Here is a 20,386-nt window from a genome sequence, read left to right on the forward strand (position 1 = left end):
AAGGGGTCTGAAGTGTATTTGACACCAGGGAACTGCCGGAATACAAGATGTTAGCAGGCCCAGCATACTCATCGCCTCTCTGATAGAGCAAGATCTTCTTTTCTGGAAGGACCTGATCTTTTGTTGGAGAACTGATATTTTGTCTCGAGGTAGGAATACCGCTTGCTTTAAAGGAGTCCAGGATCATACCTAAGAATTTCCCTTGAGGGGGTGAGGACGGACTTTTCCTTGTTTACGATCCACCCCAGGTCGTCTAGGATGGAGAGAAAGAACCTCAGATTCGAATTGATTTGGCTGAGACTTTCGCTGATCAGAAGGAAATCGGCCAAATAGGGGATTATCATGATTCCCTTTCTTCGGGCGAAAGCGACCATCTCTACCACTACTTTGGTAAATATTCTCGGGGCTGATGAAATCCCGAAGGGAAGGGCTCTGAACTGGTAGTGATGGACGTTCCCTGATATATCCTGGATTGCAAACCGGAGAAAACTCTATGAGTTGGTGTGAATGGGAATGTGGTAATAAGAGTCTCGCAGGTCTATTGTGCACATGAAGACGTCTTTGCTTAGCAGAGGGATTGTAGATGTTAGGGTCTCCATCCTGAATTTCTGATAACGAATGAACCTGTTTAGTGGTTTCAGGTTTATGATCGTCTAAATGGTACCTTCTTTTTTCCTGATTAGAAATAGAGTTGAATAGAAACCCTTGCCTCTTTCTAGAGGCGGGACCGGTGAGATTACATTCATTTGATGAAGTTTCTGGACTCCTTGCCAAAGGTTCGTTTGGAACCGTGTCAGTGAAAATTTGTTTGGGGGTCTTGAAGACCACTCTATTTGATAGCCTGCACCGACTACCTTGGAAATCCAGGGGTTCTGGGAGATAGATTCCCATGACCCTAGGAATTTTGAGAGTCTTCCCCCCACTCCGGCGTCATTGCTTATCTGAAGATTTTTGATGGGAGAAGGATTGGCCTCTTCCTCTTCCCCCTTTTGGATAGCTCCAACGCCCTGATTTCCCTTCCCCCCTGTAGCTTTTTTCCTGACCCGAGGAGGGGCGAAAAGGATACCGGCGTTTGGAGGGGCGATCTTCCGGAAACCCCTTCTTGTCTGCGGCCTTCTCTAGAATTTTATCTAGCACCGGGCCAAACACATATTCTCCAGAAAAGGGTATGGAACAAAGCTTTAACTTGGACGTCTTGTCCCCCGAACAGCACTTCATCCAGAGGGCTCTTCTGGCTGCATTGGAGAGTGCCGCATCTCTGGCGGAGAATCGGACTGATTCGGCAGAGGCATCCGCCAGGAGGCCGTGGCGGATTTTAAAGAGGGAGAGAATTAAGAATCTGCTCCCTAGATGCTTTATCTTTAATATGAGTTTCTAATTCTCCCAACCAAAGATACATGGATCTGGGGACTGAGGTAGCCGCAATATTGGTTTTAACATTAAACATGGACGCCTCCCAGGATTTCCTGAGAAGACTGTCCGCCTTGCGATCCATCGAATCTAAGTTGGGAGGCATCCTCAAATGGAAGGGACGTTTTCTTGTTCACCTAGGCAACCTGTACATCGATCTTGGGAATTTCATTGAAAATTTTAGACTCCTCTGGATCAAATAGCAACCTATTTTTGAACGCCGCCAGTACTCCCAGCCGTCTTTCTGGGTCTGCCCACTCATCAAGGATCATATCCCTAATACTTTCATTGATGGGAAACACACGGGTCTTCTTAACTCTTAGGCCCCCAAACATTTCTTCTTGTACCGAATGGGTACATTTTGATCTCCACAGTCCCTTTTTAGAGATCCTCGGGATGTAAATCTATAATGCTCTATTGGTCTGTAAGACCAAAAAAATCCCTTTAGGGATCCCTATTTGTCAGTTAAAATCATAACTTTATTATTTGTAATTTTTACTCACAAACATATATTAGAGAAAAAACAAAGAAAAATTGGTTAAAACTCTCAGTTGTAAGGAGTTATGAGACAATAATTATTAAGCCTGGTTGCCTGATTTTTGCAACCTTTTGTGGCAATGTGTTTGTATCTGGCTCAATACAGTGAATATCTCTTGTTATATAGTTTGAGGGCCGTTGGTGTGTAGGACCTACCCTTTATTTAAGACTCTTATGAAGTTCACAATATGGGCTCAGCACTTAAACTGTACAATTAGTTTTATTTGAGATGCATATAGCAGGCCTTTATTTAGACCTCCTAGTCTCAGTTTTGGTCGTGCTGAGACTCATACTTTGTTGCCATTCCCCTATTTAAACACTTTTGTGGTTGCACACTATTTCAATAATTCAGAGTAGCTACAATGTTGCCTCTATTTGTTTCATAGAGGTCAGTGTAGACACATCTCTGTGTATATGCATCGCTGAGCGTTCATGTGCCTGCAGTGACGCTGCCTAGCACTAGGGGTAGGTGTTGAACATCCACACCAAACTCGGTCTCACTTTACCTCACTATTCTTCTCTAATGTCCCTGTATCATATGGCCAGTAACTCCTCTCACTCACTCACACACTGCCTAAAAACGGGTTCACATCACTACACCCCTCCCGACATGTTTCGCCGCTGTTTCGGCTTAGTCAGGGGATGCGGGGTATATGTGCGCGCGCGCTCGTATCGACCTCCCTTTCTGCTCTCCAGGATCCCACCCCTCTGGGTCGCTCAGCCAATCCAGTTCATGCATGCGATCACGGGCCAAAAGGTAACTGTTTCACGTATATCCTACGTGCCTCTCCTGTGCCGTCGCAGGTCAGTGACGTCCGGTCTAACCTCAATGACGTCAGATGATGTTTACATGAAGAAACTGTCATAATATAGTTAGAAGACTGTCAGAAGATCACAGGGTAATTCGCTCACTTTTTAACATTAATGGACTAGTTTTAAGCGATCGGTACCTATAGTTAATGTTTTATGCAATGACATAATTGATGGCTGAAGACCAGATTTATATAGTTTATGCCTAAAGCCCGATTGATCTGTCTTATTAATTTGAATAGACGAACATCTTATTAAGCGATTTTATGTTTTAATGATGGAACAGTAACATACACAGTCCTTCCATAGCTCTTAATTTTATTAATCAGGCGCATTTTTATATATATATATATATATAAAATAGACACTCTTAAGACTTAATATGGGTCATTCTCACTATATATAGTCCATCTTTTCATAGTAGATACTCTATAGACTTAATGAGAGTCATTCTCACTATATATGGTCCATCTTTAATGGATGTAAAGTTGTCCCCCTAATAGATCCTACCATCCTAAAGACCATCAGAACGAATTTATATATTTAATTCGTTCAAATGACACATTTTATTACTTTATTTTTTATTGATTTTATTCAAATTTTATATTTTTATAATTATTTATTATATTTTTGATAGATCATTATAGGATTGGCTAAGACGAGGATATTATAGATGGAGCCATCAATTATTATCAAAATTAAGTCAAAATCACTATCTAAAAGGTAATTCCTAAAGGTGGGTGGGTCGTTTCTGGGAGGGGGGGGGTCACTGTTCTTTATTTCCTCTCCTTCATATTATTTTTGTTATTATCATATGGGTACGTTGCACCTCCTCCACGCCCATGGTCGACCTTACTGCCTTCAAAAGGTCGGAGACATTCCTTCCGTAGAAAAGTAATATCTACGACCGTCGTCCACTGAGTCTGAGTCAGAGACTCTCTCCCCCTCCTACCATGACCTGACAGAGTGAGCACTTTCATCCGCAATGACTTCTAGTTCAGAAGGGGATGGAGATCTAGCCCGCTTCCTCTTTGGTTGCGGCAAATCGGGGGGGATTAGTGGACAGGTGGGCCAGGGATGAACGGATCTCTTCCTGAATCATAGTTTTTAATTCCTCTTTTAGGGAGGGTGCCTCATCCCGTACGATATTTGAAATACAAAGCTTGCACAATTTTTTGGGGTAGCCGTCAGGGAGTCTACTATTGCAGGAGATACATTTGAGTGATTTCCCAATCTTTTTCAGGGCTTCTTTAGCCTAAAAGAGAGGAGACGGCAAAGTATAAGGGTATGGCCACTAGAGGGAGAGGCAGCCAAAGGGGCGGAAGTAAGCTCCTTGACGCAGCCGCTCGGAGCATGGAAACAAGTGCCTCACTCTCCCCCCCCCCCCCTTCACCTTATTACCGCAGGAGAGGGGGATCAACAGACTCCCTGACCCGCTCATATAATACCCCCGAAGGGGACTCACGGTTAGAAGCGCTGCCGGTGGCTCAGCTCTAGGGGACCGCTCCGATACCGGCATGGTCGTCCTCTTCTGCAGGCAAGGGTTCCGCACCAGTGGGGACCGATCCTGGGAGCGTTTACCAGAGTTCAAGCCTCGGTTTTAAGCCAGGCCCCACGCTGCCGCCGCTACCGTCACTTCCGGGTCGCCGGCCGTGACGTCATAAACATGCGCCCCATGCGCCGGCGCGCACCCAGCTGCCGCCTTAATAGGCCAGGAGGGAGTCTGCGCCAGGGAACAGGCCCCGGAAAACCGGGACGAGATAGAGCCCTGAACCCCTGCCCAGCGTTAGTACTGGACCGCGGGAGGGCAGGGGGACGCCATGCAGGATGCTGGCGATTTTCTAAGGTAACAACCAACAGAAAGATTCCATTTCCTTAGCTTCATCTCCCTGCATACAGGGAGACCTTTCTCTGCCCTGTCCTCTGTAGGGACAGGAAACACTGGTGTTGGTGGTGGGAGGAGGGTATTTAACCTTTCTCTGTTCCAGCCCCTACAGAGGTCAGGGGTCAATCTCCTTGTATGCCGTCGTGATGATGCTATGGAAAAATGCTTCAGTTTTGTCCCCATTCATTGTCAATAGGGACAAAACGTAACTGAACAGAACTGAATGCTCCAAAATGCATTCTGTTCCGTTTGGTTGCGTTCCTATACCGGAGAGCAAACCGCAGCATGCTGCGGTTTTCTTTCCGTCATGGGATGCGGAGCAAGACTGATCCGTCATGACCCACAATGCAAGTCAATGGGGATGGATCCGTTTTCTCTGACACTAGAAAACTCATCCGTCCTCTAATGGAGTTCATGACGGATCCGTCTTGGCAATGTTAAAGATAATAGAACTGGATAAGTTTATACCGGAAGCAGATGGTTGTATTGTCAGTAACGGAAGCGTTTTTGCTGAACCCTGCCGGATTCAGCAAAAACGCTAGTGTGAAAGTAGCCTAAACTGGCGGACTGCTTTCTACTGGGGTCAGACCAAAACTAGTAAGGCATGGACTACTGTGGGACCTGACAGGAATGGTTTAATGGGACTGTGTAGTGTGGGATCAGGGATGACCTGGTAGCTTCAGTACTGACAACATGGGGCCATTTGTATGTTTTTTTTTCAGGGCCACTTTGAGTTACTAATCTGCCCTCCTTCCCCTGACAAGCAGTGTTTTTGGCTACTGATGCGGCCATTTTAGATGGCAGAAGAGGAGCCCAGGAATCATGGATCCTCAGCTGAAAAGATAAAATGGAGGTCACCGGGTATGTGTTCTGTTCGTTCCCCAGTTAGGCCTCATGCACAAGGCCGTTGCCCTGAATACAGCAGTGGATAACTAGAATTCATAAGGCTCCATAGAAAAATAATCATCCACTGTAAGAAAGTAGAAACAGCAGCATAAATAGCAATAATTGAATGTATCTATAATAGCACAAAAAATACTATACTGATATTCCTCAAAAAAGATGCAATGTTCTTGCACGTTATTGGGCCCCCTAACCTTTGGCCCCCATTGCAAGTGCTATAGCTATACCTTTTAATTGCCTCTTATTCGCATTTAGGGCTGTTTCACACGAGCGGATGCCGTGCGTGGCATCTGCTCCGTGAAAGAGTGCCAAGACCCGATGCAGACTACAGAGGCACGGAGCGTTATCAGTCATGTTAATGCTCCGTGCCTCTGTAGTCTGCATCGGGTTTTGGCTGTCTTTCACGGAGCGGATGCCACGCATGGCATCCGCTCATGTGAAACAGCCCTTAGACTGCATTTCCAGGACATACATATAGAGCTTTTCTAACTTTTTCTAAAGACAAATTCCAAAAAGTGTATAACAGTGTTGTCCAGTTATTAGATGCACAGTGCATTGCATATTTACTTCCAGGAATTTAGAAAATGTCAGAAATTGTATTTCAATAAATATAGATTAAAGGGGTTGTCCTGCCATTTATATTGATGACCTATTGTCAGGAAAGGTCCTCAATATCTGATCTGCAGAGGTCTGACACCGATTAGCTGTTCATTACACCGCCCTTGGTCTTGGAAGTCTCAGCGGTGCAGTGTAATGACAAGTCCTGCTGGCAGCAGCTTTCTCCCATTGAACAAAGAACGGATGTGTATGCAGGAGTCGGGAGAGCCGAAAAAGAGTTTGAGAGGCAGCAAATGGAGGTGTACGAGCACAACTAGGATCACACTGAAAGAGGGCACTCTACTGTATAAGCAGTCCAATGTTATAAGGATACAGAACCCTAAAAACGTTTTATGGCCATATTGTCTACGTTATGTGATGTCAGTCGAATGCTACAGGACTGAGAAATGCGGCATCTTTGAAGATGCAGCTTGTTCAGTTTTCTCTTTATTATAGCCACGTCAACATTTAAAGAGTTATTTCAACTGGGAAAGGCACACGTCTCTCTCTATATCTCCAAAGACTACAATGGAGAGTGCAAGACACCAACATGGGCGACACTTCCCTGCTTTCTCTCCCTTTAGTGGCCAGGTTCCGGTATGGCGTGCGCTCCCACCCATCATACATGTATGCATTGGCTAAGGATTACTCTGGATATATACTCTACTAACATTATTTTTATATCCCCAACGGGAGCCAATGATTTGTGGTCTAGTAAAGGATGGCAGTGCATCTTTTTAACATTAGAGGGCGATGTCGCACTGAACACAAAGTCATTTCTAACATGAAGGAAGTTGTCCGAGATTTAATCAGAACAGAACCTAACTGGTGGACGGCAGTGTAGAAGAGATCCATGTCCCTACCTGCTGGATTTCCTCCAGCAGTTTTCGATACAGGTCATATTGTGCACAGCTAAATACACAGTGCTTAAATGTACATCAAATGACTCAACGAAGCTAAGTTTACGAGGCAGCGGGGAAAACAGCATCGCCTACAACCAATGAGCCGCCTCCAGGAACCATGAAGCACATTATAGGCTAGCTGACTAATAGTGTGATTTTAAATCAAAAGGATTCACCAGGATTACAATGAAATGGTAACATCTAGATTATAAAGCTGGACCACACCATTGAGAACAGAGGATGGGGACGTCCCTTAATGTTCTGTCCGGATATCTCATGTGTCTAGAGTTACATCAGCACATTAGAGGTTGTGAAACTACAAGATCTATTGATATTCACTTAAGGGCTCGTTCACACGACCGTGCTGTTTTTTTGCGGTCCGCAAATTGCGGATCCCCAAAAAACAGATGCCGCCCGTATAGAAATGTATATTCTTGCGGGGCCAGAGTGCTGTCCGCATCTTTGCAGACCCATTGAAATGAATGGTTCCGTATACGGACCACAAAATACACTCACGTGAACGAACCCTTACTGTAACATGACCAGAGCCTCAGACAGCGGCTGTGCTTTATACTGCTGAGGCCAGCGATAGGCTGCAGCAGTCATGTACCACATACCTTGATGTCACTGCTGAAGTCTATAAGAATAATGGGAGGAGGACTGGAGATGGGGCGCAGGGAACCGCATGCGAGTTTAGGATTTTTATTTTATACATTTTACTGCCATGGGGCAAAGTTTTAAATAACTCAGACAACCCTTTTAAAGCAAACAAAATGTGATCCGTTCCCTTTAAATGGATTTTTTTTTTTTTTTTAAACTACGCCTCAAATCTTGAGCTCGTTAATTCCAGCGAGCTGGCCAAACCACATCCGCAAATCATAAGGTCTATGATAAGATTGCTGTAGTTTACAAAACCATCTTAAAATGCAGTAAGCTGCAAACTACATAGCCTTCTGATGAGAAGCAATCGGAGGCTCTGTTCATTTTACCGTCAAGCGGATCCCAATGAATACGGAGCCATCTTGTAGCTTCACCGCCTCTGATATACCGGCCGCAGGATGCATGAGATGGCTGTGCGTGCAGGAGGATTAAGCACAGTAGCTGCACATAGAGGCATGCTGACAGCGCCCTGGGCACACAGATTTGTGCTTCAATTTTTTGGGGTGGTGCCTTTTTTATTTATTTATTTTTTATTCGTAAATGCGTTATATTTAATAGACATCTAAGGGAAAAAGCATGAAAAAAATATATATAATGGCGGCACACCTGGAGCATGCTGAGTTTTTAATAAAATTTTAAAAAGCCACCGATTCAAAAGAACACACTAGGGCTCATTTACACGACTGTAGCTTTGGTCCACGTCCGACCCTTATTTTTGAGGATTGAACACGGATTCTGCAAAGACAGCACACGGATGTCATTCTTGTGATGCCCACATCCAAAAATTATAGAACGTGTCCTATTCGTGTCTGTTTTGAGGACAGATATAGTCATTTCTACTGATGGGAGTGAGAAAAATGCGGAATGCACACGGCAGGTATTCGTGGATACAGTCGTGTCCGTGAGGCCTAAAAGTCAAACACACACAAAATCCCACACTGTTTGTAGTGTATTTTGCTGTATATTTCTATGGACTGCTGCAGCATTTAAAGGGGTTATCTGATAGCTACCCACCCATGCCAGGGCCCCTTGTATGGATTATACTTACCCGCTCCCCGACACCTGCATCTCTCCCGATCCCTGTACGGCCACCGATCCATCTCCCCGTTGCTCGGATCAGGACATCCGGCAATGGGGAGGGAGAGCAGCCAATAGCAGGCTGCGATGTTGACCAGCCTCAAGGGGGGGATATTTTAGATATCGGATAACCCCTTTAAAAAGGAAAAAATAAAAAGCAGCATATTTTTTATATAAAAAACCTTAAATTTTAAAAGAAATGAATTCTGATTTCTTACTGTGGCAGCACAGTAAAATGTAGCTGTGCTTCTGAGGGACTGTCTATGTGCTCTGTATAAGTCATCTAGCTTTGCAGATTCATTACTGACCAGTCTACGAAGAACTCCAGGAAGCCTTTCTTAGGGTGATCCAACTTCGGGGTTCCCATTTCTGCTTTCACTCCCACCAGGACATCGGTGTGGCCCTGAAACATGATGAAAGTGAATATATGAGGGCATGCATGCACATTTACTATGCGGTATATATGATTTATAGTTATAATGCAGTATGCCCTGCTATAAGATATATGGCAATAATCATCCTAGGTACCCAAGATCACTGAGCGTGAGCTATGACTTCGTAAAAGCCAGTCGGTTATAGACAAGGTCCACACGTGGCTCCACTGCCTCCCTGTATGGACCAAGGAGTCACGCATACATCAGTCCTTCCATTATGATCTGCTGACAAACATGGACCCAAGAACTTGATGTAGTAGTGTCTCATGAAACATGATCACCAGCGGATGACAAGCTTGTTTTTTTACCTCTCTGGTCTACACGTGGTGCTTTTAACCTCAAGACACAAACTTTTTCCATTTTTCCATCAACGGAGCGGTGTGATGGCCTGGTCTTTTGTGGGATTCAACTATAGTTTATATTGGTACCATTTTTGGAGTTTATACAACTTTTTAATCGTTCTTTAGTCCAATTTTCAGGGGGAGGTGACAGCAATTGTGCCATTGAGATTTTTTTTTTTATAGCGTTCACTGTAGAAGATACTGTAGATATTTAATGTGTTAATATTTTTCATTTTTAATATCTGTATTAAAAATATATTTTAAAATTTGTTCTATTTTTTTTAAACGTTTTTAAGGCACTTCTTTTCCCCTCATAAGCTTGTTATTGGACAACCCTTTAAACCGCTTTAATTTTTACAAATAAAATTCATTTCCAGCATAAGATTAGGTGTTCTGAAGCTCTCCTCCCCTAGAAACACAGATTACGTACAATTTTCACACGTGCAGATCCAGTAGTATTTGATACAACATCGGTCTCCACTTCAATCCCTCGGTAGTCCTCACACCCTCTGCCGTCTGTCCGCAGATCATCCTACAAAAGCAAATCACAGACACCATCATGTGCTGACAGCGTACACTAAAGACTAAACGCACATTAAATACACTAAATAATACTCAGACGTGAACTTTCAACCACCACCTCAGTCTACAAATTCATCTAGGGCAAGCATGCTCAACCTGCGGCCCTCCAGCTGTTGCAAAAACTACAACTCCCAGTGTACAGCAAGGCATGGTGAGAGTTGTAGTTTTACAACAGCTGGAGGGCTGCAGGTTGAGCATTCCTGATCTAGGGCGTTCTGTATGCTGTAGGGCCTGCACTGGGCACAGTACACGGTATTAGTTTAGTGCGTAATGACACCCATACCCACGCTCTCCAACATGATTTCAAAGAGGGGACTTATACACTTGTGCCCACTCCCCCCATATGAGAGAATACTGTGTAAAGGAAAGATCCTACTCGCCCCAACTCAGCATGACCAATTACATAGCTGCCAAATGTCCCAAATTACCAGGGACAGTCCTGGCAAATTTAGGCCTAGGCCAATATGGGTGAGGCCAGGGCAAACCCCTGACCATAAGTAGGCGGTCCTGGTAGGTTAGTTGTTTTCAGGGTGGGGCTTAGATGTAAAAACCCAAAAATATTGTTAAATAATAAGCAATTATTAGTGGTCAAACACCCACTTATACTGGTACTATGCGATCTTTATGGAACCGCTCTGCTTCACATTTGAAGAACTTTATCCTTTGGTGCAATCATCCACATTATCAGACACGGGACATCAATACTTCCGTAATGATGTCCGGTGTCTGATAAAGTTCTTCGAATGTGAAGCAGCGCGGTTCCATAAATATCGCATCGTATATCTCTGTGTGAATAGACCCACTTCACTTCTGGAACCTGCAGCGCAAGTATTTGAGCTACGTGATAGTACCAATATAAAAATCCCAATAAAATTGTTCCTATGTCATATTCCACATGCCCTCCAAGAAAGTGACTGCTGGCAACTTCCCAGGGCGATGTGCTGGGAGTTTGGGACACCTAAACCGCCATTGATCAAAGGAGAACTTTGTACCAAGAGCGGACTGTCCCTCACTCCTCCCCGCCTTAGACTTCTGTTTTAGTAAGTATTTGTATATCCCATGTAACAACAATTCGGGAACATCTTTTCTTATACAATTGTGATGTTCCTCTGTTATCCATACTGGAAAAATATTAAGAAATTGGATGCTACCAGTTAGGAGTGTGTCCCTACACGCTTTCGCCATACAATCTGTGCTACTGGTGTCACACTTTGACAAGCAGAATGGTAACACCCAAGTGTCAACTCAGCCATAAATGTTCAAGAGGAATAATAGAGGATGAGTACCCAGCTCTATGGAAGCGATTGGAGCGGTGGACCAACACGCACACTACTATATACCAGGTATAAACAATATACACCAAGGAACGTGTGCTGGGCTGTTTCCATATTGTCCATGGAAGAATTATGGAGTGTAGACACTTCTCACTGGGAATGGCGGACAGGACACCACTATTTTGGGATCTTGGGAGAACCTCGCGGTCAGATCTACATTGACGTTTATGTATTTAAATTATTTGGTAGACAAAGCTGACCAAAGACATGTATGCGTGATTGTGCCCTAAATCTGCCCAAAAACGTGACACTGGTGGCAGATGCACCCAACTGTATTTAATGACAATGTGTGCCACTAGATCTGAGAACCTTACCTACATACACTGACCAAAAATATAAACACAACACTTTTGGTTTTGCTCCCATCTTGCATGAGCTGAACTCAAAGATCTGAAACATTTGCTACACACACAAAAGACCCATTACTCTCAAATATTGTTCACAAATCTGTCTAAATCTGTGTTAGTGAGCACGTCTCCTTTGCCGAGATAATCCATCCCACCTCACAGGTGTGGCATATGAAGGTGCTGATTAGACAGCATGAATATTGCACAGCTGTGCCTCAGACTTCCCACAATAAAAGGCCACTCTGAAATGTGCGGTTTGATCACACAGCACAATGCCACAACGTTTGAGCGAGAGTGCAATTGGCATGCTGACTGCAGGAATGTCTACCAGAGCTGTTGCACGTGCAATGAATGTTCATCTCTCTACCATAAGCCGTCTCCAAAGGCGTTTCAGAGAATTTGGTAGTACATCCAACCGGCCTCACAACTGCAGACCACGTGTAACCACACCAGCCCAGGACCTCCACATCCAGCATGTTCACCTCCATGATCATCTGAGACCAGCCACCCGGACAGCTGCAGCAACAATCGGTTTCCATAACCAAAGAATTTCTGCACAAACTGTCAGAAACCGTCTCAGGGAAGCTCATCTGCATGCTCGTCATCCTCATCGGGGTCTGGACCTGACTGCAGTTCGTCATCGTAACCGACTTGAGTGGGCAAATGCTCACATTCGACGGTGTCTGGCACATTGGAGAGGCGTTCTGTTCACGGATGAGTCCCGGTTTTCACACCGTGTGCTGTCCACATCCATTGTTCCATTCCGTGGCCCCGCAAAAAAGATAGAGCATGTCCTATTCTTGTCCCCAACCGCAGACAAGCTTAGGCATTCTCTATATAGCGCTGGCGATGTTCGGTCTGCTAATTGCGGAACGCACACGGCCAGTATCCGTGTTTTGCGGTCCGCAATTTAAGGACCGCAAAACACCTACGGTCGTGTGAATGCACCCTAAGGCACACCTGTGCAATATTCATGCTGTCTAATCAGCACCTTGATATGCCACACCTGTGAGGTGGGATGGATCATCTCGGCAAAGGAGAAGTGCTCACTAAAACAGATTTAGAGAGATTTGTGAACAATATTTGAGAGTAATGGGGTTTTTGTGTGTGTAGAAAATGTTTCAGATCTTTGAGTTCAGCTCATACAAAATGGGAACAAAACCCCAAAGTGTTGTGTGTATATTCTTGGTCAGTGTATGAACAAGGCTCAGACATGTATATCCCATGTACATAAGGCCCCATTAACAAGACTATATTTTCGCTCCACATCCAATCATTTTTAGCGGATCAGAAGGGGACCTACTGATTTCAATGGGGCTGAAAAAATGTGCTGCCCTCATCCCCGTCCTGTAGCCCTGCAAAAAACACTAAACATGTCCTATTCTTGTCTGTTATGTGGACAAGTCTAGGCATTGTTACAATAGGTCTGATAAAAAGAAAAGATGGATTCAACACGGACAGAGATCCCCCCCGTGGAGCGCGTCCACGGACAGAGATCCCCCCCGTGGAGCGCGTCCACGGACAGAGATCCCCCCCGTGGAGCGCGTCCACGGACAGAGATCCCCCCGTGGAGCGCGTCCACGGACAGAGATCCCCCCGTGGAGCGCGTCCACGGACAGAGATCCCCCCGTGGAGCGCGTCCACGGACAGAGATCCCCCCGTGGAGCGCGTCCACGGACAGAGATCCCCCCGTGGAGCGCGTCCACGGACAGAGATCCCCCCCGTGGAGCGCGTCCACGGACAGAGATCCCCCCCGTGGAGCGCGTCCACGGACAGAGATCCCCCCCGTGGAGCGCGTCCACGGACAGAGATCCCCCCCGTGGAGCGCGTCCACGGACAGAGATCCCCCCCGTGGAGCGCGTCCACGGACAGAGATCCCCCCCGTGGAGCGCGTCCACGGACAGAGATCCCCCCCGTGGAGCGCGTCCACGGACAGAGATCCCCCCGTGGAGCGCGTCCACGGACAGAGATCCCCCCCGTGGAGCGCGTCCACGGACAGAGATCCCCCCCGTGGAGCGCGTCCACGGACAGAGATCCCCCCCGTGGAGCGCGTCCACGGACAGAGATCCCCCCGTGGAGCGCGTCCACGGACAGAGATCCCCCCCGTGGAGCGCGTCCACGGACAGAGATCCCCCCCGTGGAGCGCGTCCACGGACAGAGATCCCCCCGTGGAGCGCGTCCACGGACAGAGATCCCCCCCGTGGAGCGCGTCCACGGACAGAGATCCCCCCCGTGGAGCGCGTCCACGGACAGAGATCCCCCTCGTGGAGCGCGTCCACGGACAGAGATCCCCCCGTGGAGCGCGCACATCTATGGTCAAAGATGATCGCGCCATGGCGCAAAACGCAACTCTATGAAGAGAGATCACACTATGGCGCACAAGTCTATGTACACAGATCATACCATGAGCCACATGTATATGGACAGAGATCACTCTACAGCCTACACGTCTATGGACAGAGATCACACTATGGCGACACTTCCATGCCACTCTCTGCAGCTGGCACCCATTACCAGGAGGCGCGCTGCCCTCACCTGAATCCCGTGCAGAATGTACACCTTCTCGGCTTCGCTCAGGACCACAGAAGCCATGCTGCAGCCGCCCTCCTTCCGCCAATACACGTCCTCTGTGTCACCAGTGTGCGACCCGCTGCGCTTCCCAGTCAAACCCTAGCAACATGACGTCATCAGAGCGCGCCTGCGTCTCCTGCTCCACACTCCCCTCCCTTCAGTGCTGCGCGGTGGTGGGTGCGGCGGAGGTGCCCTCTGATCTACCCCCCGAGTGCGGGGCTGTCACTGGTCTGTCATAGTGAGGAAGCAGAGGAGACATTGTGAATGGTAAGGTATTAGATCAGGGCACTGTGTGCCAACCTAGAGCAGGGGCTGGGCAGCTGGCTGGCACCCTTTATCTATCTACCTCGGTTTATTGTATCACAGTTTTGCTTGATACTCTTTATTATTTTTCAGCCTTCTCATCCACAACTATAGAAGATGTTCAGATAATATTAGTTATCGGGCTATGTTCATATCTTTGGCGCATTTTCCATTTTTCAGTTTCAGAACAGAAAAATGGGATAAAACCCCTGCGCAGAAGCGCCATATCTAGAATATGCTGAACACCAGCAGCGCCTGGCGGACCCCATTGACTATAAGGGGGTCCATCAGGTTTCTGTTATGGTGTCCGAAATTTTGAAATACCGCTGCATGCTGCCATATGTTGTCCAGTCTGCCCTTAATGGGAGAACTAGCCGCAAGGTAGGGGATAAGTATCTGATTGGTGGGGGTCTGACTGCTGCAGCCCTCACCACTGTGTGAATGGAGTGGGCTACACGAGGCCTCTGTGGGACGTCCATAGAGAGCGTAGTACAGAGCCCGGCAAATGCTCAACCGCCACTCCATTCATGCGGCAGACTTGGGACCCCCGGATCTAGTGACTGCTGAGGCTCCAGGTGGTCACACTCCCACCTATCAGACATTTATCCCCTATCCTCTGGCGTGGAGAAGGGATAATCTTGGAACAACCCCCTTATTTCGATGTACTGTGTGTGTCACGTTATATATGATGTACATACAATAGGAGACAGTTTTAGTTTTATTATTACTTAGGGTACTTTCACACTAGCGTTTTTTTTTTCCGGCATAGAGTTCCGTCACAGGGGCTCAATACCGGAAAAGAACTGATCAGTTTTATCCCCATGCATTCTGCATGGAGAGCAATCTGTTCAGGATGCATCAGGATGTCTTCAGTTCAGTCTCTTTGACTGTTCAGGACGGAGATAATACCGCAGCATGCTACCGTTTTATCTCCGGCCAAAAAAACTGAACACTTGCCTGAATCCTGAATCCTGAATCCGGCATTTTTTTTCCATAAGAATGTATCAGTGCCAGATTCGGCATTCAGAATACCGCAATGCCGGATCCGTCCTGTGAGAAAAATAAATGCCGGATCCGTTTTTCCGGATGACACCAGAAAGACGGATCCAGCATTTCAATGCATTCGTCATACGGATCAGGATCCTGATCAGTCTTACAAATGCCATCAGCTGGCATACGTTTTGACGGATCCAGCAGGCAGTTCCGGCGACGGAACTGCTTGCCGGATCACTCTGCCGCAAGTGTGAATGTAGCCTAATACGTACAAAGTTTTTTTTTTATTTATTTTTCTTAATTCTTTAAGTTTATAAATTGACCGCTGAGGAAAGTATTTGGATGGGTTCTTATTTACGTGGTTTTGATGAATATTAGGTGTAGTCTTGGGTGAATGGGTCGCATTTTTTATCCTATAACTGGTACTGTATATCATTTTTTTAAATAATATTTCCCTTAAAGTCATAAAATACCTATTTGGGGCATATAATTTAATTTTAATTTCGCAAGTTTTCCACTGTAACGGGCATCGTATTGCCACTCTCATTAGGCGCTCATTTACAGCTACTGATTGGTGTTATTGCAGTGTAGTAGCCAAGACGAACCTGGAACTTCAGGCGACTAGTTCCAATCTGAGTTATATACACACACAATGTTGTATGGACTCGTAGAGCTCACATCTGGGTGCATGAGCCCTTATACATATATCTAAAGACCCTCTGCTTAAAGGGTTTGTCCTTTTTTCTCAAACTGGTCCACCTCCCAGCACCCCCACTGATCAGCTGTTTGAAGAGAACGCAGTGCTCGTAATTACACTGCTGCAATGTCGATGGCGAGCAGGTAAACAGTGAAGAGGATGCTGCGCTTGTACGAGCACTGTGATCTCTTCAAACAGCTGATCTGATATTGATGATCCTGAGGATAGGTCATTAATATGAGAAAACTAGACAACACCTTTAAAGGGGTATTCTGGTTGATACAAGTGATCCCCACATGTTCAAACTGCCGCTCCAGTCATTTCAGGCAGCTGCAGGGGGTACGTGGTGATCGTAACCCCTGGATATGAGGGCCCCCCCTGTTCTTGTGATCAGTGGAGGTCCCAGTGTTAGGACACCCACCGATCTTATAGTCATCCATTATCCCTGTGATGGCTAACCTCCGGCGCTCCAGCTGTGGTAAAACTACAAATCCCAAGATGTACACTTGCTTGGCTGTTCTCAGAACTCCATAGAAATTAATGGAGCATGCTGGGAGTCGTTGTTTTACCACAGCTGGAGTGCCAGAAGTTGACCATCACTGACCTATCCTGTGGATAGGGGATAATTCGTACCAACTGGAATACCCCTTTAAGCCTCATTCAGATGGCCATAATGTAGGTGCCTTTTAGTGCACTTATTACAGTCGCAAATCCCAGTCTGTCCATGGGTCTAATGATCCGAACCGTCACTATGATAGATCCCTTTGGTGCTGTTAGTTTGGGTCATCATTAGACCCGTAGTTGGGTTGTCCCACGTCAGCAAACGGCATTTATCATGTACAAGACCCTTACTAATGTATTGTGATTGTCCATACCATATTATATCATATTATAAAAAGTGCTGAGCTGTCCTGACCCCGGGAGTGCACATAGGCGAGCACTTTATCCTATATTGTGCAAGCACGGCCACCGCTGCTGGATTGTGGTGATCGTAACCCCTGGATATGAGCAGTGTTTAATGAGATGCAAAGGAGGCAATATGGACAATCACAATACATTAGTAAGTACCTTGTATTAACTTTCTCTACATGATAAATGCCATTTGCTGAAGTGAGACAAGCCCTTTAAATGTGCTGTCCAAAGATAGAAGTGTATCCCCATCGACATGAATGGAGTTGTGCATGCTAGGGCTGGAGATAGCATAGGGACAGGGGTTATCATTAGGAGACTATACGCCTTAATTGGGGCTGTAGACAGGCTACCAGGGCATGCTAGGCCCTGTGTTTGGTGGTTTCTTTGGAGAGTCTCATGTATCTTCACTGACTGCAGATCTCCTATGATAAGGTAAGGAGCACAGAGAAGGCGGCGGTGCACCGACCAGGGTTCCCTTACATTCTGCAGTGTCACTTGGAGACGGGTATTGCATTGCACTGTGGAGAAATGTCATTCACTTCACAATATAACTGAACAAGCCGTGTCATTGTCCGATGCTGGGCTGTGATCCTCCTTGTGTCGAGTCTATGAACAGCCAGGAAATTGCATAAACCATGAAATCCACGTACAGCAGGCTAGATCTTCTCATATCTGTATCACAAATCCACTTGTTCACACCAGGCTTGGGTAATGAAGTTTAAGGTTTCTTTATGTTAGATATTCCCATCGTGTAATATTATGTCATGATCATCAAGATCGATGGGCGTCTGACATTTGTGTCCACCGCTGCAGCCCCTTCATTCAGCAGAATGACACCACTTGGATCCCTATCAATCTATGAGTGATGGCAAGTCCTAGCAATATGCCAATACCTGAAAAAACCATTCAGAGGAAGCAACTAGAATGCTAATGTATATTAGCCCTTGTGGTCCTTTTATACCAACTGATGGCAGGCAAAAAAAAATGGCGCTAATGAACAGTATGCAAGATGAGCGGTGCTTGTTTAAAGTGAAAGTGGCACAATTGATCATTGTTACAATCATTCATCCCCCAGTTACTTTGAGTATTGTTGGCAGCACATCCTCTCTTCACACACGGCGGTGTGACATGCCAACAAAAGATTAATTTAGGTGCCACGTAGTCATGATCACCCCAGAGGCGAGCATTTTGCTTGTTTGTTGGGTAATCTGTGACACCATTACATGGGCTAGTTATCGGGAAGGAGCATTTGTAGGAACACTCGTTCCTCGTCCTGTGTAAGGGCTCATGCACACAAATGTATTTTTTATTCCGTTCCGTTTTTTACAGGTCCATTCATTTCAATGGGGCTTGGAAAAAAAAAAATGGAAATTACTCTGTGTGCATTCTGTTTCCGTATATATACCTGTTCCTTCCGCAAAAAAATAGAACATGTCCCATTATTGTCTGTTTTGTGGACAAGGACATGAATTGTTACAATTGACCTGCGAAAAAAGGATGCAACACGGACGTCCCATGGGTGTTAGCCGCTTTTTTTTTTTTTTTTTTGCAGACCGCAAAATACTTACGGTCATGTGCATGAGCCCTAAAGCTACTTTCACACTTGCGTTCGGGGATCCACTACGGCACCGAAGGGTTAATTGTGCGGATCACAGCCCCCTGTAAGAGATCGGGTGCTGCCAGGCAGCAGGGGGCAGTCATGTACACAGTTCTTAGTATATTCTAACTTGAAGTGTCCCCATCACCATGGGAAAGCCTCTGTGTTAGAATATACTGTCGGATCTGAGTTTTCACGATGTGAAAACTCAGATCTGAAAAAGCTGTCTAATGCAGACGGATCCGTTCTGAACGGATGCAAACGTTTGCATTATAGGTGCGGATCCGTCTGTTCAGATACCAGACGGATCCGCACCGAACGCAAGTGTGAAAGTAGCCTTATTAGGCTACACAAGGATCACACTGTAGTGGTGCGTACATAGAAATGAATGGGGTTGCAGTTCTCAGACATGTGCCGCGACTGCGACCCCAGAATCGCAAGAAAAATCCAACACTGCTGGATTTTTTGTTACTATGAAGTCGCGGCAAATGTGCCAATCGCTCTGCAATCCCATTCGTTTCTTTGCTATCACTGCTACACTGTGGTCCTTGGGGGCCACCAAGATCACTGTGTAACGGAACCCTAAAAGGGCCCTTAGACAATGTCTCACTCCAGACTGAGTCTTTGAACACAATTCAGATTTCCTAAGTGACCAGCTTGATCTGTGGACAGATCAGTCCACAGATCAAGCTGGTCACTCAGGAAATCTGAATTACTAGCACAGATCACTGATTTGGGAGATAATACGTAGTTAGTATTAGGCTAGGTTCATACTGAGTTTTTTGGATGAGGTCTTGAAGCAGATCTGCCTGTGGGATGTTTTGCCAAAGACAGAAGTGGATTAGAAAGGAATCAGAAATAGAAAAGAAAGGTCTTCTACTTCTCCTTCCTGGTGGTCCACTTCTGGCTATGGAGCCTGCCATATATACACTATAATTTGTGACTTTTTTTGGCCCTTTGGAATTATGGGCAGAGCTAACCAGGAATGGCATGACCAGCACCCTCCCAACAGGTTTATTAGGTTTCAAGCCAGAAAATTGTGCAGAAAGTGTCAGGAGCAGATTAATTCTTTTTGGCTTAAAGATAGACCAAAATGTGCCAAATTTAGTGGCACATAACAACTGAGAGGAGGACCATGTGTCATTATGAGGAAAGGGGGAGGGGAAAGATAAAAGGTTCTATCGGGTGCAGGCTGGGAATAATTATAGGGAATGGGCACGATGTGCAATGAGGTAGACCTTCCTTACAGGAGTTGCCTCACTTCAGCACATGGCATTTATGGCATAGTGAAAAGTAATACAAGGCACTTACTGTATGGTGATTGTCCATATTGCTTCCTTTGCTGGCTTAATTCATCTTTTCATTGCATTTTTATCTGCTCGTTTCCATGGTTATGTCCACCCTTTAATCCAGCAGTGGTGGACATGCTTGCATGCTATAGAAAAAGGCGCCAGCCTCTCTGGTGGTGGCCGGCGCCTTTTCCTATAATGTGCA

At 45.9% G+C, this 20,386-nt stretch overlaps 2 protein-coding genes across 3 annotated transcripts in view; one reads left to right on the plus strand and one right to left on the minus strand.

The window, feature by feature from the left end:
- Positions 1-14,499, minus strand: part of EXOSC7 (exosome component 7) — a 30,739-nt gene extending 16,240 nt beyond the window's left edge. Inside the window, exons 1-3 of the mRNA XM_044295868.1 lie at positions 14,355-14,499; positions 9,987-10,088; positions 9,090-9,184 (exon numbers count right to left, since the gene is read on the minus strand). Of these exons, the coding sequence (XP_044151803.1) occupies positions 9,090-9,184; positions 9,987-10,088; positions 14,355-14,411 (254 nt within the window). The 5' untranslated portion in view covers positions 14,412-14,499. The remainder of the gene's footprint in view (positions 1-9,089; positions 9,185-9,986; positions 10,089-14,354) is intronic.
- Positions 14,500-14,509: 10 nt separating this feature from the next.
- Positions 14,510-20,386, plus strand: part of ZDHHC3 (zinc finger DHHC-type palmitoyltransferase 3) — a 60,844-nt gene continuing 54,967 nt past the window's right edge. The window contains exon 1 of one of the 2 annotated variants that reach the window (XM_044295864.1): positions 14,510-14,657. The gene's annotated coding sequence lies outside the window, so the exon portion shown is untranslated. The remainder of the gene's footprint in view (positions 14,658-20,386) is intronic. The other variant, XM_044295867.1, reaches the window with a different exon arrangement.

Source organism: Bufo gargarizans, chromosome 5, assembly GCF_014858855.1.
Source record: "Bufo gargarizans isolate SCDJY-AF-19 chromosome 5, ASM1485885v1, whole genome shotgun sequence".
NCBI lineage: Eukaryota > Metazoa > Chordata > Amphibia > Anura > Bufonidae > Bufo > Bufo gargarizans.